The sequence below is a fragment of the Bos indicus x Bos taurus genome, chromosome 24 (assembly GCF_003369695.1).
Source record: "Bos indicus x Bos taurus breed Angus x Brahman F1 hybrid chromosome 24, Bos_hybrid_MaternalHap_v2.0, whole genome shotgun sequence".
NCBI lineage: Eukaryota > Metazoa > Chordata > Mammalia > Artiodactyla > Bovidae > Bos > Bos indicus x Bos taurus.
Window position 1 is genome coordinate 30,733,942 of NC_040099.1, and position 26,992 is coordinate 30,760,933.

Genomic DNA, 26,992 nt, shown 5'->3' on the forward strand with positions numbered 1-26,992 from the left:
AACATCCTGCTTACTCTCCTTTTATGCTTTTTTAAAGGTATTTTTCCCCATGGGAAATCATCTTTCTTCTTTTTAAGAAATATAGCATAGGATATTGCAGTATTTCTCAAACTTTAGTGACTTTAGGAACTACTTCAGAGTATATTCCTTACCAGTTCATTCTGAATGTAAGCACAAAGATAATTTTTCCTAAATAGCATTTTACTGTAATAAAATTTGGCTAATAATTTTGAAAGCTTTCACAATCACATCTCTAAGTCTTCATTCATGTAATTTCGCTGTGAGGAATATTTAAGAACCTAATGTCTAATAAGATTTAGCATAAAGGCAATTCCTCCAAGACTTTTTTGTTGACTTTAACCCTAGATTTAATCTGCACAGCTCAGAAGGGTGCTTCTTCTGTCTCCTGTCCTTCCAAGATTTTATCACCACAGACAGTTTTCTAAGTTCTTCCTTGGAATGATTAACCATCTGTTATTATGTATAAATACATAATAAAACAATTAATTACATATGAATCAAGACAGAGCACATGTTTAATCTGCACTAGAGAATCTGATTCCTGCAATAAGAAGAAAATGAGACATTAGAGTTGATGGAGTGATATCTGTACAAACAGTATGTAACCTTGTCCTATGTTATTTTCTAAGTGTCTTTTAAGGCAAATTAAAAAAAAAAAAACACTTAACCTCTAGCTATAATGCCTCCTAAGTTATACATGTATACATAAATATCCACATATATATAATATGCATCCACAAATATTTTATTATCTCTCTAAAATATAAGGATTCTAAAGAAAAACTTTAATCATAAGACAGTATCACCTCTTCAAAAAAAATCGACAATAACTTCTTATGATCATCAAATTTCCAGTTTCCAGTTTAAATAAAGTTAACAACACAAACATGCAGAGGTACTGTAATATTTGTCACTTCTGCTTCTGAAATATAAAGAATAAAACACGAATCTCTGGCACCCTCTGGTGTTTAAACACTATATAGCTCCCCTTATTTATCCCAGATGTACCAACAAGCACAACAGAAAATATGATTTACTCAGGGAAAAAGTCACAAAAATGTTATTTTCACTTAAACAAGTAGTTTTGAAAATACAGGCGGTTATCACTCTGCTATTAACCTCATCTTACCTAAATAGAGTCTCTTACCTAAATAGTCTCTTGCCTAAACAGTAAATGAAGTGAAATTAATACTAAGTATCTGAGAAAGCAAACTTAATAAAAAGACATCACTATAAAAAGATAAGCATAAAGTCACATATGAACCAAATAACTAGAACATACTATACAAAAATGAAAAGTGCATATTAGAGCTAAAATAAAACTTATTTTAAAATAGATTATATCTAAGATTATAGATATGCCTGTTCTTTTCTGAAATTCATTATTTCAACAAATTTTTGAACGCTTATTATGAACAAGGCACTGTTCTACACATTAAGCACACAATGGTAAAGTTACAACGAACTCTGAGAGAGACTGGGGAGTATAAAGAAGGGTAAACAAATAGAGTAACTTTAGATAAGTGCTTCAAGACAGCAGATGTGACTGAAAAAGCTACTTTACAGGGTTGGCCAAACAAAGACTCTTTAGTCAGATAACTTTTAAACTGAAATATTAATAATAAGTGCTATAAACAGAAACTTTTAAACTGGATTGGTTCATATGAAGATGGGGAAAGAAAATGCAGGAAATAACCACATCTAAACACTGTACAGTGGGGCCTGACTAGTGTGTATGAGGAGCCGAAAGGAAGGGAGAAAACTCCCGGGTCCCTAACACCAAGAGAATGCCATGCCTGTAACGCTCTGCCTACTTCCAGTTTTCCTAAATGTGGGAAAGAATCTTATCTTGCTTATGCCACTATTCTTCAGTTTTCTGTCAGCTACAACCTTATTGAACTCTAACAAATAGAACTATGGTTCAAAGTAATCTCAACAAAAAATTTTAAAAGAACTGCCCTGCTGATTTTGAAATTTATGTGTAAAAGAAGAACAAGTCAAGACATTTTTGATAAGAAAGGAATAGAGAATTTATCCAGATATAAAAATAATGAAGATAACTGAAAATGCAAAAATATTAATACAGAAATGAAACAAAAACAACAATAAAATGAAATTCTACAAATATACCCTTGAACAACTGGGGATTTACTGAAAGGTAAAGGAGCATTTGAAATCAGAAAAGTAAAGATGATGAAATCTTCAGTAACTTGTTGACGTAAGCAACCCAGCCAGGAAAAGGTTATTTCTGCTTCAGCTATTTATACAGTTAGAATCAAGCACTACTGATGATTTTGTAAAGGTCTACTGCATATAAGGGGTGTGTATAGACATTTTGGAAGAAAATACAGAAGCTCCTCATTATGAGCTCAGGATAGGAAAAGATTTCTTAGAATAATGCAAAATTCAAAAGTTATAAAGGAGGAGACTGATAAAGCAAGTTTTCTGATTTAAAATCTGCGAATGGTGACACTTTTCCATCAGGCATTAAGTGGACTAGATGTACCCATGAGAAATTACTGGCATTCTAATTTAGACAAGTTTAAGAGTTTTTTATTCCAATGTTGGCCACACAGAAGTTGTCAAAAAGTATCAGTAAAAATAAGCACTGAACACACTCTAAAGGTAGAACTGCCTCAAGGGCAAATGCCTGAGGCTGACACTAGTTTTCTGGCCTCTGTTAGAGTGGAGAAAATAAGTCAGGTTCACCAGAGCACGTGCTAGTTCAGTTCAGTTCAGTCGCTCAGTTGTGTCTGACTCTTTGCGACCCCATGAATCGAAGCACACCAGGCCTCCCTGTCCATCACCAACTCCTGGAGTTCACCCAAACTCATGTCCCTTGAGTCGGTGATGCCATCCAGCCATCTCATCCTCTGTCGTCCCCTTCTCCTCCTGCCCCCAATCCCTCCCAGCATCAGAGTCTTTTCCAATGAGTCAACTCTTCCCATGAGGTGGCCAAAGTACTGGAGTTCAGCTTCTGCATCAGTCCTTCCAAAGAACACCCAGGACTGATCTCCTTTAGAATGGACTGGTTAGATCTCCTTCCAGTCAAAGGGACTCTCAAGAGTCTTCTCCAACACCACAATTCAAAAGCATCAATTCTTCGGCGCTCAGCTTTCTTCACAGTCCAACTCTCACATCCATACATGACCACTGGAAAAACCGTAGCCTTGACTAGACGGACCTTTGTTGGCAAAATAATGTCTCTGCTTTTGAATATGCTATCTAGGTTGGTCATAACTTTCCTCCAAGGAGTAAGCGTCTTTCAATTTCATGGCTGCAATCACCATCTGGAGTGATTTTGGAGCCCAACAAAATAAAGTTTGCCACTGTTTCCACTGTTTTCCATCTATTTCCCATGAAGTGATGGGACCAGATGCCATGATCTTAGTTTTCTGAATGTTGAGTCAACTTTTTCACTCTCCTCTTTCACTTTTATCAAGAGGCTTTTGAGTTCCTCTTCACTTTCTGCCATAAGGGTGGTGTCATCTGCATATCTGAGGTGACTGATATTTCTCCTGGTAATCTTGATTCCAGCTTGTGCTTCTTCCAGTCCAGCGTTTCTCATGATGTACTCTGCATACAAGTTAAATAAGCAGGCTGACAATATACAGCCTTGACATACTCCTTTTCCTATTTGGAACCAGTCTGTTGTTCCATGTCCAGTTCTAACTGTTGCTTCCTGACATGCATACAGATTTCTCAAGAGGCAGGTCAGGTGGTCTGGTATTTCCACCTCTTTCAGAATTTTCCACAGTTTATTGTGATCCACACAGTCAAAGGCTTTGGCATAGTCAAGAAAGCAGAAATAGATGTTTTTCTGGAACTCTCTTGCTTTTTCCATGATCCAGCAGATGTTGGCAATTTGATCTCTGGTTCCTCTGCTTTCTCTAAAACCAGCTTGAACATCAGGAAGTTCACAGTTCACGTATTGCTGAAGCCTGGCTTGGAGAATTTTGAGCATTACTTTACTAGCATGTGAGATGAGTGCAATTGTGCGGTAGTTTGAGCATTCTTTGGCATTGCCTTTCTTTGGGATTGGAATGAAAACTGACCTTTTCCAGTCCTGTGGCCACTGCTGAGTTTTCCAAATTTGCTGGCATATTGAGTGCAGCACTTTCCCAGCATCATCTTTCAGGATTTGAAATAGCTCAACTGGAACTCCATCACCTCCACTAGCTTTGTTCGTAGTGATGCTTTCTAAGGCCCACTTGACTTCACATTCTAGGATGTCTGGCTCTAGGTCAGTGATCACACCATCATGATTATCTGGGTCGTGAAGATCTTTTTTGTACAGTTCTTCTGTGTATTCTTGCCATCTCTTCTTAATATCTTCTGCTTCTGTTAGGTCCATACCATTTCTGTCCTTTATTGAGCCCATCTTTGCATGAAATGTTCCCTTGATATCTCTAATTTTCTTGAAGAGATCTCTAGTCTTTCCCATTCTGTTTTTTCCTCTATTTCTTTGCATTGATCGCTGAAGAAGGCTTTCTTATCTCTCCATGCCATTCTTTGGAACTCTGCATTCAGATGCTTTTATCTTTCCTTTTCTCCTTTGCTTTTCACTTTTCTTCTTTTCACAGCTATTTGTAAGGCCTCCCCAGACAGCCATTTTGCTTTTTTGCATTTCTTTCCCATGGGGATGGTCTTGATCCCTATCTCCTGTACGATGTCACAAACCTCTGTCCATAGTTCATCAGGCACTCTATCTAGTCCCTTAAATCTATTTCTCACTTCTACTGTATAATCATAAGGAATTTGATTTAGGTCATACCTGAATGGTCTAGTGGTTTTCCCTACTTTCTTCCATTTAAGTCTGAATTTGGCAATAAGGAGTTCATGGTCTGAGCCACAGTCAGCTCTCGGTCTTGTTTTTGCTAATGTAGTGCCAAATCCTCCCTGGTTCCTATGAGACACAGTTACAGATCTTTTCTGGAGTAAAGCAAACTCAGCTGGCTGTCAGGTTTAACCTGATTTACCCATCCACTGAGCAAGGATGCAGAACAACTGGAATAAATTCTCATACTTTGTGGTAGGACTGTAGATGGTACAACCACATAGGAAAACAAATTGGCAGCTTCTTATAAAGTTAAACATAAACCTACTAAATGATTCAGCAACTCTGCTCATATATTTACACAAGGGAAAACTTATGTCCATACAAAGACTTGGATACAGATGTTTCTAACAGCTTTACTCACAATAGCCAAAAACACGAAACAACTTGAATACCCACAAATGGCTAAAGAGATAAACAATTCAGTGCAAACAACCACAGTGCACCATACAGTGGAATGCTACTCAGCAATGAAAGGCAACAAATGACTAATGCACGCAACAACACTGGGTGTGTATCAGACACATTATGCTGAGCAAAGGAAACCAAGCGAAGAATACACATTATACTATTCTACTTATTTAAAACCCTAGGAAAGAAAAATCAACAATGATAAGAAGCCAGTCAGTGGTTGCCTAAGGTATAATAAGGGGACTGTCTGGGAACTATCACAAAAGAGGCTTTCAGGGTGTTGAAAATATTCTATGTATCTTGACTGAGGTACTTGGTACATGAATTTAGTCTTTTGTCAAAACTCACTGCATTGGAAGATAATGACGACTGTCTAGGTCACCATCTTTCAGCATTTACTTCCCCCAAGCAATACAGAACAACAAACACCACAGCCTCAGCACAACGTGAAGACAAAGAATATCCAAACTTCAAAACAAGAATAAATGAAAAAGCAAAACAACAATTTCCAGTGCACACTTTCTTGTCCAGTGGCGACTGATTCCTCAACTCACTCACCCTATCTCAAAAGGTTTTGGACAAAAGCAGACTGAATAAAAATTGCAGGAGAGAGACCAGAGAACTAGTCGCAGAATAAAGGATGAAATATACCACTGGCAGGAAGACTAAGTACATCCCAAGTCAAAAAATACTGAAGAGGTATCCTGGTAGATCAAAGCATGGACCACATTCAACTAATTTCATCCAAACAAGAGATGACTGAGAAAACTCCAGAGAACAGACTGAAGGTGAGCATTTTAATATAAAAGTAGAACTACAACTAAAGTATTGGTGGGGATGAGGAAGGGGGATTAATGTACAGATACTTACATACTGTGACAAATAATGCAACTAAAAATGGGAGCATATAAAGAAGAAAACAGAATATCCACACACATATTTTTAAGTAAGCAACTGGTGAATTTTTAAAGTATCGATCCAAGAAGGACAAACATAAAACTGTAAAACTTTGAGAACAAAGAACAGGAGAAAATTTCTATAACCTTTGGTTATACAAGCATTTCTTATATAAAACATGAGAAGCATAATCTGCAAGAGAAAAAATTAATGAACTGGGCTTCAGGAAAATTAAAACTTTTGCTCTGTGAAGGATACTGGTAAGAGAATGACTTGGATCTTGAATATATATAAAGAACTCTAAAAACACAATCACAGAAAAACAAACAACTCCAAAGAAAAATGGGCAAAAGATCACTTCACCAAAGAAGGTAGTGTTAAGGATAGCAAATAAGCACAAGAACAGATGTTCAACATCTTAAGTCTTTAGGAAAATATAAATTAAAATGACCGTGACAATAACCACTGTATACTTAGAATGGTAAAAGTCAAAAGAATTGGCAATAACAAGTACTAAAATTGGAGTGGAACTCTCCTCATTGCTGGTGGAAATGAAAAATGGTACAGTCCCTCTGATAAACAATTTGATAGTTTCTTAAATAGTAAAACACATACTTACCTAGTGACCCCACAATACTACTCTTAGATGTTAACTACAGAGAAATGAAACCTATGTTCATATAAAAATCTGTATGGAAATGTTTACAGCAACTTTACAGAATCATTTAAAAACTGGGAACAACTCAATGTCCATCAACAGGAAAACAAATAACCAAATTTACATTCAGGTAATGAGTACTGTTCACCAGAACAAAAGAGCAGTCTTCTAATAATCAAAATGATGTAGATGAATCTCAAACACATGTTGAGTGAAAAAATCAAATGCAAAAGAGTAGATAATGTAATTTTCCATTTATGTAAGGTTCAAGAATGGACAAAAATGATCTTTGGTGATGGACATAAGAATAGTGGCTGCCAGAGGCAAGAGTTGGAAGTAACTGATTTGAAAGGAGCATAAAGATGATGGATATGTTTAGCATCTTGGTCTGAATTAAGATTACACAGGTATACGTTTGTCAGAATTCCTTGAGCTCTACACTTAAGATCTATGCACTTCACTACTTATAAATTATATTCAAAAGCACTGTTAGCTTTTTCAAAAGGCATCATTAAATTTATTTTACATAAGTATTATTTTGTCATCTCTTTTATGTTTTTAAAAAGAATATTAATTTCTTAAATCAGGCAAAATTTTGATCATTTAATTTCTTTACCTGAAGGATATTGTTCCATTCTCTTTTATTTTGTTTTTTCTGAACAGATGATTGAAGTGACAGAATTTTATTTCCTGGAAGGGTAACTTGCTTTAGAATGGAAGCTATAAAAACAAAAGAAGAAAGAAAAAGTAAAATGAAAAAAAAGCAATCATACCACATTAGGAAAAAATTCAGGACAATAGCTATTTTCAGTGCATATAGAATAATCAAAGAAAACTTCAAAGCTTTCTAGATTTAAATTCAAACATTACAATTAATTTATTCCCTGCAAAAGAAATCACAAAATCAAGACCTCTCCATTTCTTTTTATATGTTCCCCAAATTGTGTAGAGAATTACCAGCATTACAAAAATACTATGAAGAAAAGCTGTTACTATGAAGAAAAGAAACATGTTAATACTATATCTTTTGTATTGGTAGATTTTAAAAATACATAAAGACTTATAATTTGTAAGACTGACTTCCAAATGTAGAGAAAAACGTACATTTTAATAAAAGAAATAAGGCAATAGCAAAATTTTTAAGTTAAAAAAAGTACTGTATTTACTAGTAGATTGTTTTATCTAGTTACAAAATATCATGAATGGTGTTGATTTAATCTAAAACAACATACATCCCTAAAAAGTGGCTATGTACAAAGAATACAATAAAGCTATTTTCCATAGGTCTCAACTTAAAAGAAATCTCTCTTCTCTGAATATAATGGTGAAAAAAAAAAAGCAAAGAAACCTGTCATGTTCCAAACCCAACATGACGAGGCAGAGATTAGTTATTATCTACCTTGAGAAAACTGACTGGTAGGTATTGCAGTGCTCACTGTCACCTTCTTCTGTCCAGGTTTCTGGATGGTCAGTGCTGGGGAATGGGTAAGAGTGGTCACTTGTTTTGCAAGGCCTCCTGAAGGCTGCTGGACTACCTGAAACAATGAGAACTATGAATACAGTCCTCCAACTAGACCTGCTTTAGAAAAGAACAAACTTTCAACTGTAACAAGAGAACAAATGACTGTCCTCACTTAACCATACATACCTTTACCTTAGCATCAGAAGAAAGCCTGAAGTTTAAATTTGTATGCGGTAAATTTATTTAGCTCAAAACTGAAAACCATGACCATCTCACACTGTAATTTTCAGAGTGGAATTCAAACTTATACACAGCTCAATTTAAATCTCCAAATAGATCTTATTTTCATCCTTTTAACTTACCATGGAAAATTTCAAAGATATACAAAAGCAGAGGGAACAACAACAACAACAAAAATGAAAACACCTATACCATTGTTACCATTATTATAGCTTCAGCAATGATTAATTCTTGACCAATTTTATTTCATCTCTATCCCTACCCACTTCTCCCACTCTCAATTATTTTAAAGCAAATCTCAGGTATATCTTTTAACCCATAAATATTTCAAAATATACCTCTAAAAGATAATGACTTTCAATCAGTTGTTTTTTAAAAGTATCTGAAAGACAGCAATGCTAAAGGCATTCTCCAAGATAATCAAGAAATCCACAGGGTGAGGGTTGGGGATAAAAGAAGAGAAATTAAAATAATAACAGAGCCTTATTTTTAGCTTCAAAGAAGGAAAAAACACAGTTCTTTCACTTCAAAGAAAAACACAGTCACTATATATTTGAGCCAGCTATTGATAGTGAACTATTTTTAAGTCCTCAAACTCATATATGGCTAATATAAATGATCTAGTTTCATAACAATTCTGGAGGCATTTACTTTATTCTATACGCTGGGCTTAACTGCTCAGTTGTGTCCGACTCTTGCAACCCCATGGACTGCAGCCCATCAGGCTCTTCTATCTGTGGGGATTCTCCAGGCAAGAATACTGGAGTGGGTTGCCACGCCCTCCTCCAGGGGATCTTCCCAACATGGGGATTGAACCCAGGTCTCCTGCATAGAAGGCGGATTCTTTACCGTCTGAGTCACCAGAGAAGCCCATAATTTATTCTACATTCTTTAACAAATAAAATTAAATCTAGTGCATATTACTAAACAAGAGTAACTTACAAGAAATCCAAAATGTCCCAGTAAATAATCATATAGGAACTAATGCCCCTAGAGGAGAAATACAAGTTGGAATAATTCAATTGCCATGATTCTATGAGAACTGACTCTTGAAAGAAAGAAAAACCCTTGAAAATAAAGATGTATTTCAGTTGAGATCATACTTCTATATCCTCAAGTTCTAGGAATCAGATTTAAATTCTACAAAGTAATATACATTCAGAGTCTCATGCATTCAGATGAAAACTCAAAACAAATACTCCTAACAACTCTGACTTATCTCCCTATTGTTTATTCCCTTCCCTACTATCTTTTATTTGGTATTCTTTTCATGTTTTGATTATGAAAGTGAAGTGAAGTTGCTCAGTCGTGTCTGACTCTTTGCAACCCCACTGTCAGTAGCCTACCAGGCTCTGCCGTCCATGGGATTTTCCAGGCAAGAATACTGGAGTGGGCTGCCATTTCCTTCTCCAGGGGATTGTCTCAACCCAGAGATCGAACCCGGGTCTCTTGCATTGCAGACAAAGAAAGGTAGTAATAAAATGTTATTAGAAATTTGAGTTAGTCTTCAAACTACTTTTGATACTTTTTCTCTCTCTCTCTCTATATATATATAATGATAATTACAGCATAGAGGCTGGCCCCTAAGGTGAATGGAGGTTCCAGGCCTCTAGGGGACCAGCCAGGAGGCATGGGGTAGGAAAGCCAAAGGAACCCAGCATCAGCATGTGACCGTGGCACAGAATAAGTGGGGAGGTGAGCCTTCACATGGGCTCCAAGACCAGGGCTGTGCATGGCCCAATCTAGGCCCAATCCAGTGCAAGTTCATGTATATGGCAGGAGGCAAATGCGCTGACTGATTTAACAATCCTGGATCCCCATTGTTCCTTGTACTAATGACTGTAACACCTGGGAGCATATGCGCAGCATATTCCTGCACACTTGCTGAACAAAATAAAATACGAGTGAGAAAATATAAAACAATTAAACAGTGTTCTTTTAAAGAAAGTACAGTTTTAGACTCTAATATAAGGCATATAACAGAGACTGATATTAAGAGAGATGGAAATTGGTCCAAGGATGATAGATCTGCTCCTACTTGGCAAGCCAAACAAAGAGCTATTATTAGAAGAGTCAGTGGTTCTGGGGGTATGCAGGTAGAGAAAGACTGGGAAGGGAGAGAAGGAATCTTCAAGGTGATGGTAACACTCTGTATCCTGAAAAGCAGATTTGAGTTACAGAGGTAAGCATCGTCAAGGGTCTTCCCTTGTGGCTCCTAGGGTCAAGAATCTGCCCGCAATGTGGGAGACGTGGGTATGATCCCTGGGTTAGGCAGATCCCCTGGAGAAGGGAATGGCAACCAACCCCAGTATTCTTGTCTGGAGAATTCCATGGACAGAGGAGCCTGGAGGGCTACAATTCATGGACTCTCAAAGAGTCGGACATGAACTAAGCCATTAGACTAACACTTTCACTTTCTCTTAAGCATTGTCAGAATTTATCCAATGATAGATTTAAATTTGTGCATATCACAGTATATACATTTTAGCTAAAAACAAGAAAAGAGTAAAGAAATATTGATTGGCAGTTAATGATATGCACATTAATATTAAAATATTTTAGGAAGACGCCTTTGAAATGTATCAAAAATTAAGATAATTGATGAATGGATAAATCAAGTAGAGCAACTGTAAACAGTAGAATCTAGGTGGTTGGTATACAGTGTTCACAATAAACCTCAACTTTGCTATGTTTGGAAATTTTCATAATAAAACATTTTCTTGAATAAAGAAAAAATAAGACAACATATACCCTATAAATATAGTTTCAATAGTTTATTTTCTGTGAATTCTGATGTCCCCGTATCAAAATAAAACCTAAAAAAATATATATTCTTCAAGTAAATTTAAATGAGCTGGCATTAATCAACCTATGTTAAGACTATTGTTATGTAAACTCTGACTAAATTATAGCCCATGAAGATTTTTCTATGCAATTCCTAATTATATATGGCAAATAGATGGCAGTAGGCCTTACTTGGACTCAGTCTCTTCACCCAAACTTTCATTATTCCTATCTTAGTGGGATTACAATCAACAACTGAATTCTACCTCTCCTCTCACTCTTTTGCTGCTGCTAAGTCGCTTCAGTCATATCCAACTCTGTGCGACCCCATAGACGGCAGCCCACCAGGCTCCCCCGTCCCTGGGATTCTCCAGGCAAGAACACTGGAGTGGGTTGCCATTTCCTTCTCCAATGCATGAAAGTGAAAAGTGAAAGTGAAGTCGCTCAGTTGTGTCCGACTCTTCTCGACCCCATGGACTGCAGCCTACCAGGCTTCTCCCTCCATGGGATTTGCCAGGCAAGAGTACTGGAGTGGGGTGCCATTGCCTTCTCTGTCTCACTCTTTTAACAACATGCAAAAAAGGGGAGAAAAAAAAAAACCCACAAACTGATAACTCAAGTCTAGATCTAGGTCAGTCCAATAAGAAACTGAGAATGAACTACTTGACTCAATAAAACAATAATCCTTGTTCTGTTTCCTACACATTATGGTTCTCCTTCAAAATAATTAGTTACTATAAGACAAAAATACTATTCAACAACAACAAATCTTTCCTAATATTCTAGATTAATTTATTTTAGATCAGTTTCACTTCAGTATAATAAAACTGAAAATTACCACATTGCTGCTGCTGCTGCTGCTGCTAAGTCGCTTCAGTCATGTCCGACCCTGTGTGACCCCATAAACAGCAGCCCACCAGGCTCCCCTGTCCCTGGGATTCTCCAGGCAAGAACACTGGAGTGGGTTGCCATTTCCTTCTCCAATGCGTGAAACTGAAGTCGCTCAGTCGTGTCCGACTCTTAGCGACCCCATGGACTGCAGCCTACCAGGCTCCTCCGTCCATGAGATTCTCCAGGCAAGAGTACTGGAGTGGCGTGCCATTGCCTTCTCCGAATTACCACCTTAATAATGTACTAATTAGTTGTTTTTCTCTTATACCCACAAAACAATAGTAGTTGGACAATGATTTGTTGAATGTACTTGGCCACTTATCAAATGTCTACAATTCTGTAAGAAAGAAATGCAAGTAATACAGTCACCTGGGGAAATATACATCTGAAATAAGGGAAATATCTATGATAAAACTAAACCCTGCAATGGTAGGTTAGGAAGCTTCTTACAACTTAAAAGTGTGACATTTAAAACATCTTATCAAGGAGGAAGAAAACCTATAGAATTCTTCAGAAAAATCTGTACAAGCTAGAAAAGGATAAAGTACTAATGGGAATTTTTAAATTCATGATTATTAAAGGAAACAAACCACACAAACTTTTACACCTGACACTGAACAACAGTCACATATGCATTGTTCAGACCATTACTGGAGACTGCATCCTGAGTTTTAGGACCACAGATTTGATCCAGCGTGGCATTCTCACATTGTAAATAATTATTCACCATGTTTCTTATAAGCTACATTGATTACTGTCTTGTTTCTAGCACCTTGAGTGTTTTCCTCCTCACTTCAACCCAGGATTAAACTGGACTATGGTTTGTAAGGAATTCACTGATGATATTCTTAAACTACCTGAGTAATACTATTTCAAACCTAAGTAATACTAATTTTCTAAATTAGTTGATTTGAAAGAGCATTCAAGTTCAATCCTCTCTGTGGCATTACCATATAGAACAGCTTATGCTGTTTTGTGCCCCAGGTAAAAATCTGCTGTAAAACAGATTACAATGCATCTTCAGAGTCTAGCTGCTCTGGTTTTTGCTGTTTTAAACAGGAAGGTAGGAATACTGACATTAAATCTGTTGACTAAAATTGAAACAAAGGCCAAACAAGAAAGCAGAATTCATAAGAAAACTAAATCACTGCCATTCTTTTAAGAATGAAAGTAGAAGTTTAAAAATCCCTAAAATTTACCAATGGATTTTGTTACATTTTTCTTGATTGAAATAGTTTCTAATGTATAACAAGTCAAGCTTATAGAGTGTAAATGCTGTCAAGATATTATTGTTGCTTAGTTGCTAAGTCATGTCCAACTCTTTGTCACCCTATGGACTGTGGCCTGCCAGGCTCCTCTGTCCATGGGATTTCCTAGGCAAGAATACAGGAGTGAGCTGTCATTTCCTTCTCCAGGAGGAGATCTTCCTGACCCGGGGATCAAACCTGTGCCTCCAGCATGGCAGGTGGATTCTTTACCACTGAGTCACCTTGCAGGCCACAAGATATTATTACCTGACAGTTTTCTGTTTCAAGACATTCTAGAAACCTATAAGTTCTTGCCATGAGCACCATAATCTAATAGGAAAGACAATGGATTCTACTTTGAGATCTATTGCTTGTTGAGTGCCAGCAGATTGTTCCCTTAAAATTCTGGGATTCTTAGTTTTCTCCCTGTCTTACCTTCATCAAAATTATTTCAAAATCCATACTGCATACAAGATATGTTTTTAAAACTCTATGTAGCTATGGAGTGTTATATCACTTAGGGGTGGATATGCTACAGATTTTCAATAAAGATGAGCACTAATTCAAGAATCAGCTATGACACAGAGAGAGATCTCCATTCTCTCCAGTGTTACCAAAAGTGACCTTCCACTGGGGCATTTAGGGTCTCCATTCTCTTCAGTGTTACCAAAAGCAACCTTCCACTGGGGCATTTACGGTTCCAGCACCTCCCAAACCTGGCTGTTCAGATAGATGTTTAAGAATCACTGCTTCTAAAGAAGATTTTATCTCTTATATTAAATTCAAACACCCAAGAGAAACATAATGAGGCAGGTACATTTTTCCACTTGAAAATCAGAGCCAGAGTAGGAAGGGATGAAAAAAAAAAAAGAGTCTGACTACTGTCCAAACTGATCTTTCCTCTTTCATTCTACACCTTCATTCTACACCCAAAGTTTGCCCTCTGCCTCAAAGACCATCACCCACAGATACTAATGTTTTGTCCTGATCACATAAACAAGGCTGAGAAGTTTACTTAGATTTTACTACTCCAAAAAAGCAGAGAACACTAAAACAAAGAGACTCAAAACATAGCCGTTAACATGGAGGTTTATAAAGAACAGGTGCGATCAAAAAAAAAAAAAAAACAGTTCTGTTACAGGACAAGGTAGGTGAGAACTTGTTTTAAAAAACATAATTTTCAATTAATTCACCATGTACTGTCTCCCACAGCTTAACAGTACTTTCAGTCTTCTGATAAAACTGGTCTTGAGTAAGGTTTATCTAAACACGAATAGATAAACAGCTCAGATTTCACCCAAGTTCTTTTACCCAAGAACTTCCCAACTTACAGAGTTCCAGAGAAAACATCACTTCTTACTCATCTACTCCCCTCATTGTCACCTTCTCTCCTTAGCAATTTTTAAAAGAAATGTTACCATAACATCACCTATGTATTAATAACAAGCCTACCAAAAATATCTAATCTGAATCTAATCTTGAGGAAAAGATTACACAAAAGGATATTCTGAAAAACAACTAGCACTTAAAATTATTACAACACAATGAACAACCACAAAAGGCTAAGAACCGTTCTAAATTAAGGGAGTCTGAAAAAAAAAAATGACAAATAAGGGTAATACACAATTCTTTACTAGAAACAACTTCAGGAAGCAAACTAGCCAGGAACTTGTTGGGACAACAAAGGAAATATTGTGCTTGTAATAACTTCCCATGCGTGGGTAACGAAAAAGAAACCCTTTTCCTTAAGAGATACATGGTATTTAATGGTGCAAAGTCACAATTTCTGCAAACAACTCTTAAATGGTTCAGGAAAAAAACTATGTGTGTGTTTGCGCCTGTGAATAGAGGGGAAAGAGACAAAGCCAACATGTTCCAACGTTACCAACTGATCAACAATGGTCAAGGGTACACAGGGGTTGATTTTACTAGTCTTGCCAGTTTTCTGAATGTCGGACTTTTTCTAAAGAAGAAACTGAGGAAGAAATGAAAAGACACTCACTAGTTGTTTGACTTTAACTGCCTGTGGGATACCGGCTGGCTGCGCAAGCACGGGGCCCGGCTGCGCGAGTTTAATTTGGAGTGGAGGGCCAAGGACGGGCTTGTTGGACGTGGTCCCAGAGGAAGTAAGAATGGGTTTCACGGACGGAATGCAAACAGCTGCTGCTGAGGTTTTTCCAAAAGGTACCGAGGGGAGCGCCAGCGTCACTGCTGTCCCGGAGACAACCGGCTTTTCAGGCTGCAGAGAGACTGCTGTCACCGTGTTCTGCAGGGATGTCACCAGAGGTTTTGGAGTCTGCAGCACGACAGTTCCAGCTGTTGTCCCTCCAGGCACAGCAGCCGGACCCACAGAGTGAAGAGTCACGACTCCAGTTTTTGCTCCCTCTGGACCAGCAAGTGGTTTCAGAGTTTGTACGGACACAACTCCAGGCACCCCTGCTTCTGAACCAACAACAGCAGGCTTCTCAGCCTGGATGGAAGAAGCTGCTGTTGTTACCACGGGAGAAGGCGTTGATGTCGTGGGACACGTAGTAGTGACCACCTCGCTAGAAGTCTGCTGAACACACTGCTGAATAAAGCTCTGGGCATTGGGCATCAATTGTCGTAAGGCAATCACACTTTTCTAGAAACAAGAAAGGAAAAAAACCAGCACTGATAACTGAGTAAGTGAGCTCTAGTAAAATAGAACTACTTTGTGTGTCATATCTTGACAACATAAAAAGTATATCAATGTTTCAGCTGAGGAAATCTAATATCAATCATTTACCTTCTGTCAATATCCAGGATATAAATAAAGCTCCAAAGTGCTTCATTTTTCAATTCGTAAGTATTATGTCTCAGTATTAAGCTTATAGACCATAGTATCAATTTGGTATCAAATATTAAAACACTTTATCTTACTTATTTGTATTTATCTAAACCCCATTAATAGATCACTCATAATAACTTCAGTATCTACAAGTTTGTTTACAGGACAGCAGAATCTTAAAAAAACGTTTTTGTTAAATAACTTTCAGACTTTGAACAGAAACAGTCTTTACATGAAAATAAAGTAACAGAAACAAGGACAATTTTCTTAATTGAGCTAGAGTATTTTCTGACTGGATTTAAAGTTTGGGTCTCTTTGTATCTTGCTGAAAAAATAAAAACAGCTTAAACTAAAAAGTAGAAGGTTCTCCCTTTTCATCCCTGGGATTTTTATTTGCTTTTGTTTTTAAGTTAGAAAAAAAGATAAAAAAGGAGAAAGCAAGTAGACTATCTTTTGGTGAATTCTTGAGCTCTTATGGAAGATTTCCATGTTTTGGTACTTAAATTCAGTCAGACCACCTTTACTTAAGAAGCAAATGAGAACTTTACTTAAGAAGCAAATGAGAACTATGGCCCCTCTTTCCTTCTTTTCCTTTTAGTTACTTCTTTTACTTTTTTTATTTAAAAAGATTGAAAAAATTTTAAACTGAAGATTTTCAATTATATATCTATAAATAGTATCAAAGGAAAGAAAGTCTCTCAACGTTATTTTCTCAAACTGTAAAAAACGGGAGAAAATAAGCTGCTTTGAAAATACATGAACATAGGAAGTGATGTGATTAGTTAAATTTAAGTAAGAAATCAAAGATGGAGGAGACCTGGGAAAAACACAATTGGAAAGACATGTTAAAGTAATATGACTTAAAGAGATAGCAATAAAAATATGTATGTTAAATAAATACAATATGTATGCTAAATTATCTCTTGATTATCTGGCCAGAGTTAAGCTTAAATGCCAAATCCCTCATCCCAGTGCACCATCCAACCACCAGAGTGCTCAAGGATATGAAAAAAATATTCTCAAGAAAAAAAAATGGCTCTGTTACAGTCCTTAGAAAACTATACAAAATGCAAATACTTAATGGTAATATTTGATAACTTCAAAGTAGTGTTTCATAGGCTATAGAGTCAGGCTAAATTCTAGGCCTGTGTGTTTAATCAAAAGTTAACTTGAACAATTTTCTCACCTCCAAAATGGAAAATTAAATCCAAACAATGCAAATTAAAAAAAAAACAGAAGTAGCTAGCAAAGCACAGAACACATAGTAGGTACTTACTTATCCCCCATCTTCTCCCCTACAGTGTCTCCAGAGTATGAAACATAGACTCATGTTACACAGTGTCAGAGTCACAGAGTACCTAGAGCTCACAGACCTTTTGCACTGAAAGCACCTAAGGAAGAACTGCTGCCGACTTCCCAATCATGAGGGCTATCTGGAAATGTTATCTGATGTTCAGCATCATCTGACGTTCAGCACTGTGCTAACTCTTTAATCTTCCCTTCCCAGACCAAGACTGCTCTGGCTAAAACACTCTCAGTTCAGATCACCTATCTGGCACCCTCCTAATTAACATGGTCAGCCTCCTGGTGACAATTTCCACTATCTTAATAGCCTTCGGAAACAGTGGTGCCCCAACCCCTTTCCCACTCTTCTTTCATCTCCACGAGGTCTCACTCCTCTCCCCTAGACAACCATGCCAAATTTTTCTAAAGGCAACTCTTCATTCTGTTATTTCAAAATGTATGGGAGGACTCTTGGTTTACTATAATCTCAGGTCTTTAATAACTTTATAACTTTCAAGTCAACTCTTTTCCAGACACTAAATATACAAAAGGAACATAATTTTTCAACCTGCCAATCAAAGCTCTTGTTATCAAAGATAACAAAGATATCAAAGATATTGTTCTCCATCAAAATCTATTTAATTCAATAAATCTTAAGAGAATGTCTAACATTATAAATTAATTTTTAAAGATAATAGCTTTCCCTAACCCAAAATATAACAGTTTTCCCACTAAATTTGGCACCACGAGGTTGACTATTTCTGACACTAAGAAATAATAGGACAAAGAAGAGACCCTACTTTTTTTAAGTTAAGAATCTTTCAGGATACAAGCATTAAATAATATAATCATTAAGTTATATTCATGAAGATGTTACTTTTGTTTTCTCAGCATGTTCCAATCCAAAGAATATGGATTATAAATGTGCTTTACAGATTACAACAGCCCTAAAGGTTTCTCCTACTGTTACTATCTTCATATTAAGTTGCTGTCATATTGAAATATTCAGATTTTAAATTACTTTAAAGTAATCAAATCCAAACAATTTCTTCAAAGTAACACATAACTTTACCTTAAGGAAAGGAACTAGGTGAGGCTGAGGTGAAGACTTGAGTTCAACATACAGTTGTCTAGTAAACTCTTCTGCTTCAATTTTTGCATCCTGAAGAATAGGAAAAAGAAAAATACTTTTAGGTTTACAAATATTTTACAAGAGGAAAAGTGTGTAATTCATGACTGGAGATATAGCAAGCTTCTAAAAGCGATAAAGTCAAAGTCTATCATTAAATACAGGTGGGTTTTTTTTGTCCCCTACAAAGTGAATAAACAGATGCTTTTTTCATATAGAATACAATGAAGCAATTATTATTATTTTTTAAGATCTCAGTAAGCAAAGTGAAAGTGAGATGAGAGCTGGCTAAATGGCAAGGCGACAGTATTAAGACCACAGTTTGTTAAGAACAAACTAAGAAGTAAAAACACAGGAGTCCTACATTACTTAGGGCAGAAAACTGAACAGTCACCTGGTGTGGGGCTTGGGATTTTGTTTTGGTTTACCTTTCCAATTTTTAAATTACTTTAACTGTGACTAGACTATATTTCTAGAATGCTATTACAAGGCCACAATAATATACATGCCATTGTTTCAAAGGGCTTAGGAACTCTTCCATGCCACTTTGGATTCTAAACATTGCAGGGGTCTATGAGGTCTAAATTATTCTCACATTAATAACTAATCATTTTTGGGCCTTTTTCACTGTGCTGAGATTTGCACCAATGGTACAAAAGCAACACTGAATAAAACTGCCGGCAGTTTTAAATATCTGTCATATTCTACATTGCAAAGCAGGTGTGGTAAAAAAAAAAAACAAAAAACAGAACCAGTTCCACTTGAAAATGTCTTCGACCAAACAGTAAAATTTAATTTTACCAAATCCCAACACTTTAGTAGCCATCTTTTTAAAATACTGTGTGTAACCTAATGGGAACCACACACAGAGCAGGCCAAAGTAAGATACTCAAGGAAAAGCACTTTTCCAATGAGCTGCTAGCTGAATTAGCTGTGTTTTGTTGGTTTTTTTTTTTTTTTTTCGTTTACCGGAAAGAATATCAAACCAGCTGTGGTTATTCACACTGGGGTATTTTGAGAGACATTATCTCAAAAGGAAAAAAACAAATGAACCAAACCTGTCATTGTAAGGAAACAACTGTCAGTTTTGGCTGCTAATGATAAAAATCAGAGCTCTCAAGCCAAAATTAGAATTTTGGAAAATGTGTAACCATAATCCTGAGTTTGATAGCTTCTCTGTACTGAAAAAATCTTCTGATGTGATTATTAGATTACAAGTATGATTTTTTGATATTTAAAAAAACAGATTTGTCAACATTTGGAAGATCTATACAACCCACTGAACCAGTTATTTTCCAGATGACCAAATGTGAGCTGTTTCAAAAATCATACATGGTTGAAAGATCCATTCAAGGTACAAAATAAACCAGTGGACTATAAAGAATACCTATAATGATCTGGAGAAACGCTCTCAAAGTACTTTCTCAACTACCTCTTTCCATGAGGCCAAATATTCCCCACATAAGTTTATCTGACCAAAAAAACAAAAAAGTCAACCTTCTCTCCAAAGCTGTCTTTAGGCTAAGAGAAGCAAGACTAAGTAATACACACACTGCCCTCTGGATCCCCGTGTTCCGTGTGCGCAGAATCGCATCCAGATTCAACCAGTTAAGGATGGGGTACTACAAGATTTACAACCCGTGATTGGTCGAATCCGCAGATACGGAGCCCACAGACAGGGAGGGTCAACTATGGGACTTGAGCATCCGGGGATTTTGGTATCTACAGTGGCTCCTAAAACCAAACCCCATCGATACAGGGCAATGACCGGATAGACAAGATTTACGACTCTAAGGTTTATATCATTACAGAGCTTTCAAGAAGCAAAAGTAAAGTTTATCCAAATATCCATTTAAGATAAACTTCATTTAAAAATATTTATTTATTCCCCACTTAAAACCAGTTGTGTAGATTCTTACAGAGCTTTTACTGTCCGAACTTACCAAAAGTTGCTCTACCAACTTCTTCACATTCTGCCCCATCTCCGGGGACTGGGATCCACTACACGCTAGTTTTATTAACATTGCGAGGAAGTTCTTACATTTCTTCACATTTTCTAGCATCGTCTAAATACAGAAATACAAACAGTCACAAATGTTGGCTAGAAAACAGGATTCAAGAAAACGTGTAGAACGCTTGATTTATGTATGGTGCAAGTGAGACCTTACCGGAGAAAGGTTAGCCTGAGCAGAGGCTGAGTTCTCTGTTTTGAGATTGAGCTCATTTGAGGGGGCAGATGCTGTTCCCAAACTTGAAGGCTTCAGGGTTGTTACAGTATTCACGGGCTTTACAGGAGTAACTGTGACCACGTTAGTTGGCACAGCCACAGACTGAAATTGAAAGCAGTAGACACTGAGATACGCATCACTATGCTATGCCATGTATCATGTTACTATGCTATGTATCATGTTCACACTTCAGACTACAGATGGATCTTGACTTCCTTGCTTTTGTATTATGCTCTACTAGTCTAAGGCAATGTAAAATCATTTACCAGGTCTGGACTCTAGTACCTCTGGGTTTCATTCTCACCTATTTGTAGGTTTCATTTCTGGGTTTCATTACTACCTATTTTTCACTGACACCCAAGCATCCACTTCAGGTAAGTTACTTAATCTTGCTAACCTTCTTGATTCCTGTCCATAAGAAAACAAGGATGGCAACGGTACCTACTATCTTGGGATTGTTTTTAAAAACAGTGCCAAGCGCACAGTCCTTAAACATATTAATATGTCTCCAAAAAGGATCTGAAATAGTAAGTTTTTATATGAAAATACAGACTTTCCTATTCTACAATATTCTGCTTTTTAGTAAGTACAAAGCTGTGAGATCTACTGATCATCTTATATTCAGATAAGCTGCTTTTATGTAGACTTAATAGAGAAGTAATATTTTTGAAATTTGTAATAACAAATATTATGTGATTGTGTTATTTTCACATGGAAAAGAATCTCAGGTGTTTCTTCTAGCCTCTATTAAAGGAAGAGGAGTAATTACAGCACCACCTGCAGGATAAAAAGTTAAATACAAGGAATCACAAATTGGGTATTATTTGAGACAACCATATTGAGATAAAGTACTATGCAGTTTCCTCTGAATCCTTTTGGAGATTTTCTAATAAACTTTTTTAGGTTTACAGACAGTAAATACATACTCCTTCTTCAGTGAATGTTTTGTACTCTGCCATTAATTCTCTGTACTACTATATTTAAGAAAGTGATGTTGAACTTCAGCTTTAGGACTGATGAGAGAAGTTCCTCGGGGGGACTACTGTCCCTTTTCCTTATGAAGCAAAATAAGGCAAATCTCAGGAAGAGTCCTATTTTTTGTGAGTAGAAGCATTTATAGCGTTTCTACTTTCCTTGTCAATATTTTATCCTGTCCCAGCACAAAATCTGTCTTTTGTAACTCTTTCTAATATAGCTACTACCTGTACCTCACCTGATACTTGCACCTCTTAAGAGGCATGGAGTCACACGATCCCAGCCTTACACTACGTGTAATCACACTGCTATAATGGGTGAACTGTGTTAATCATTAACTTTGCATATGCTAGACCAGGCGGGAGAAGGCCCACTCCAGTACTCTTGCCTGGAAAATCCCATGGACGGAGCAGCCTGGTAGGCTGCAGTCCATGGGGTCGCTAAGAGTCGGACACGACTGGGCCACTTCACGTTCACGCATTGGAGAAGGAAATGGCAACCCACTCCAGTATTCTTGCCTGGAGAATCCCAGGGACGGGGAAGCCTGGTGGGCTGCTGTCAACGGGGTCGCAGAGAGTCGGACACGACTGAAGTGACTTAGCAGCAGCAGCAACAGACCAGGCAATGCTATTGCCATGCTGTTCAAGACCACACTGGCACTGATAGGCATGTTTAGGGGACAGGAGAGAAAAAAGCTTGGGTATATGTGAAATAAATTGTGAAAAATCAGTTACACATAGTCAGTGAAATGAACTGTATGCAAATTTAACAGACTACAGAGAGTCATCCAGGTTCTAGACCCTCATTTCTTAAAAAAATACCTAAAATTGGGATCATAATAAACTTGTGGAAAATTCTGAAAGAGATAGGAATACCAGACCACATGACCTGCCTCTTGGGAAACCTGTTTGCAGGTCAGGAAGCAACAGTTAGAACTGGACATGGAACAACAGACTGGTTCCAAATTGGGAAAGGAGTATGTCAAAGCTTTATATTGTCACCCTGCTTATTTAACTTATATGCAGAGTATATTATGAGAATCACTGGGCTGGAAGAAGCACAAGCTGGAATGAAGATTGCCGGGAGAAATATCAATAGCCTCAGATATGCAGATGACACCACCATTATGGCAGAAAGTGAAGAGGAACTAAAGAGCCTCTTGATGAAAGTGAAAGAGAGTGACAAAAGTTGGTTTAAAGCTCAACATTCAGAAAACTAAGAACATGGCATCCGGTCTCATCACTTCATGGCAAATAGATGGGGAAACGGGAAACAGTGGCTGACTATTTTGGGGGGCTCCAAAATCACTGCAGATGGTGATTGCAGCCATGAAATTAAAAGACGCTTACTCCTTGGAAGGAAAGTTATGACCAATCTAGACAGCATATTAAAAAGCAGAAACATTACTTTGTTATCAAAGGTCCACCTAGTCAAGGCTATGGTTTTTCCAGTAGTCATGTATGGATGTGAGAGTTGGACTATAAAGAAAGCTGAGCACGGAAGAATTGATGCTTTTGAATTATGGTGTTGGAGAAGACTCTTGAGAGTCCCTTTGACTGAAAGGAGATCCAACCAGTCCATCCTAAAGGAGATAAGTCCTGGGTGTTCATTGGAAGGACTGATGTTGAAGCTGAAACTCCAATACTTTGGCCACCTGATGCAGAAAGCTGACTCATTTGAAAAGACCCTGATGCTGGGAAAGATTGAGGGCAGGAGGAGAAGGGGACGACAGCGGATGAGATGGCATCACCGACTCAATGGACATGAGTTTGGGTAAACTCTGGGAGTTGGTGATGGACAGGGAGGCCTGGCATGCTGCGGTACATGGGGTTGCAAAGAGTCGGACATGACTGAATGACTGAACTGACTGACCTCTCGGAGTGGACACAGATATTATTCACTAATTCACTGATATTTCTATTGCTTTAGCCTACCACTAAGGAGTGACCCAGTTTAAAATATGCATCAGTCTAAATTAAGAAAAGTTATGCACGCACTACATGGAAAGAGCAATGGTAGAAAAGAATGAAACAACACATATATACATCATTTTGGAACAACTACATGTACTAAATCTTTAAGAAATAGATACAATTTAAAAAACTGATAGGATTTCCCTGGTGGCGCAGTGGATAAGAATCCACCTACTAATGCAAGGGACACAGGTTTGACTCCTGGTCCAGGAAGAATCCACCTGCTGTAGAGCAACTAAGGCCACATGCCACAACTGCTGAGCCCATGTGCCAAACTGCTAAAGCCTGTGCTCCTAGGGCCGGTGCTCCGCAACAAGGGAAGCCCGTGCACCGCAGTGAAGAGTAGCCCCTGCTTGCCGCAACTAGCGAAAAGCCCATGCAGCAACGAAGACCCACCCAGCATGTCCAAAAATAGATGAATATTTTTCAAAAGGTAAAAGAAATTATATACTCAAAGTACTGCAAAAGAGAAAATCTTTCATAAAATAATCTTATAAATTCTTCAACTTCATATTTTCCTGGTGCCTCAACATCCCACAAACAGGCTATGAACACCTTGCCCAGGTGACCCCGTGTGATAAGGCTGGTCCCTCCTACAAGTTCTCTTTCTGCCCTCCTGACTGTGACCTAGTGCCATTCAAACACACCAGTGAAATTCAATCCATACAAACTCTCAACAAAGCCACTTGCCCCCCAGGTCCTCATTCTCTCTCGGGATACCACCTGTTTGGATAAGCCTGCCCCAGGTCTCCTCCCAAATGCCCCCCTGAATGGTGTGCCATGCCCCCTCTTCTAAGACCTGCAGTATTATAAATCTCTTTCACTTTCACATACCTCCCTGTGGTGGTATTTGGTGTCCACATCTGACTGATCATCAAAACAAAATCCCCTTTTAAGAAACATAATTACTTCTTACAATACAGAGCAGACATCAGTAGGCCTAAATTCATGCTCTTTGGCCCAATGATCTCCTTAGAATAACCCAAGTTTAGGGGGAACCTAGAGTTTGGGACAATCAGCACAGAGGTAATAAAGAACAGTTTCCAGAGTCAGACAGAGACCTTGACTCAAATGGCCCTCTGCTACATATTAGCAGAAATCATGCAAATTTCCTAACTTCTGTAAACCTATTTTCACACACATAAAATGGAGATAATACTTCCTCATAGAGTAGTCACAGGATGAAATGAAGTGAGGTGAGGGATGTAAAACACTTTAAGTGGTCAACATATTAAGTGCTCAATAAATGGTAGCCATTATTAGGGAAAAGAAAAACTATGTTTAAAATCAAATTCACTGCTCATCATCTCTGTTAGAGGAAGTAATATCGTTAAACAATTTTGAAACCTTAAACACCAAGTTTAAGCATGGGATTTCACATAACATGTTCCAGAAAGATGTCCCTTCTATACAGCAAAGGAAGGACAACAGTGGTCCCATGACCATGGGATCCACTGATTGTGTCATATCTGGCAGGACCCAGAAGCTGCCTGCTTAGTTTAGAACAGCCTGCAGAAACCAGGTGCAGTGAGAACTCAAAGACAATACTCTTTGAAGACAGAATTCCATCCTCCATCTTCTAAGACTTAGGTGTACTCACTGAATCAAAAAATTTTATATGGACAAAAACAAGAAAAACCAAAAAATCAGAGTAGAAGGATGAATGGATCTACTTACTATTACTCCCAAAAACCCACTGGGGGCCTCTGTGCTTTCCGTTCCTGCCCACAGTGCGCACGCTTTCACCAAAGAACGTAACAGGAGTCCCAAGGAAGTAGACACTATGGCTGCCTCATGGGGACTTCAAGGTCGCATTATCTACCAACCAGCAGGAAAGAGAATCATTACCATGACAGGGGTAACAGACCTGACATCTGGCATAGGGAGGGTTCCTTTTATACAGTGAAGGTCAAGGAGTTTATGCAGTGAACGGGTGATTCACTTACTGGCTCTTGGTTATTTCCTTGTCCAATTATGGCGATAAATGGACAAGTGCCACAACTCTTGCCTAAAAAGACTGTGGTAGGGCTTCCCTGGTGCGGAGTGGTAAAGAATCCACCTGCCATTGCAGGAGACATGGGTTTGATCCCAGATCCAAGAAGATCCCACATGCTGTGGAACTAAGCCCGTGCACCACAACTGTTGAGCTTGTGCTCTAGAGCCCAGGGATCCCACCTACTGAGCCCACGTGCCACAATTATTGAAGTCTACACACCCTAGAGCCTGTGTTCCACAACAAGAGAAGCCACCACAATGAGAAGCCTGTGCACCACAACTAGAGAGTTAGCCTCCATTCTCTGCAACTAGAGAAAAGCCCACACACAGCAATGAAGACCCAATACAACCATAAAGAAATAAATAAACTTCTATTAAAAAAAAAGACTGCAATTTGGACCTCAGATCCCTCAGGGATAAAAGTCTGATCACACTACCAGTTAAGACCCAACAGAATTTGTAGTTAAGAATGGGAGGAATCCAGAATGGATGGTGGACGGACATAATAATGTCAGCTGCAGCGGTGGGGACTTTCGTACACCTTATTAACTTCCTCTTCTCTGCTTCCCCAAGGAAGAAACCTATTAGAATCCAAGGAGAGTTGGTTTCCAACATGTATGAGGACACAGGTCCCAGTGCTTCAAAGGAGGAGACTGCGATATACCATCACAAAGAAAGATGTGTGTCATCCTAGCTGTTGCTGCTGCTGCTGCTAAGTCGCTTCAGTCATGTCCGACTCTGTGTGACCCCATAGACGGCAGCCCACCAGGCTCCCCCGTCCCTGGGATTCTCCAGGCAAGAACACTGGAGTGGGTTGCCATTTCCTTCTCCAATGCAGGAAAGTGAAAAGTGAAAGTGAAGTTGCTCAGTCGTGTCTGACTCTTAGTGACCCCATGGACTGCAGCCCACCAGGCTCCTCCGTCCATGGGATTTTCCAGGCAAGAGTCCTGGAGTGGGGTGCCATTGCCTTCTCCAAGGGGATGCTATTTAGGAAGATGATGGTTGTCAGTTCCTTCAGAATCTCTCACAGCTACAGAGCATTACCTTGCCATGAACACAACTCTCCCTGGAGAGTCCACATCCAGTGAATGATCACAGACGGGGAGTTGTGGTTCACCCAACCAAGGTGGCACTCGGTGAGACAACTCTTG

General features: G+C 38.2%; 1 protein-coding gene across 1 annotated transcript in view; it reads right to left on the reverse strand.

Moving 5' to 3' along the window:
* Positions 1–26,992, reverse strand: part of TAF4B (TATA-box binding protein associated factor 4b) — a 108,400-nt gene that overhangs the window by 58,347 nt on the left and 23,061 nt on the right. The window contains 7 exon segments of the mRNA XM_027525986.1: positions 7,441–7,485; positions 7,487–7,544; positions 8,224–8,359; positions 15,451–16,071; positions 18,614–18,703; positions 20,614–20,736; positions 20,839–21,000. Of these exon segments, the coding sequence (XP_027381787.1) occupies positions 7,441–7,485; positions 7,487–7,544; positions 8,224–8,359; positions 15,451–16,071; positions 18,614–18,703; positions 20,614–20,736; positions 20,839–21,000 (1,235 nt within the window).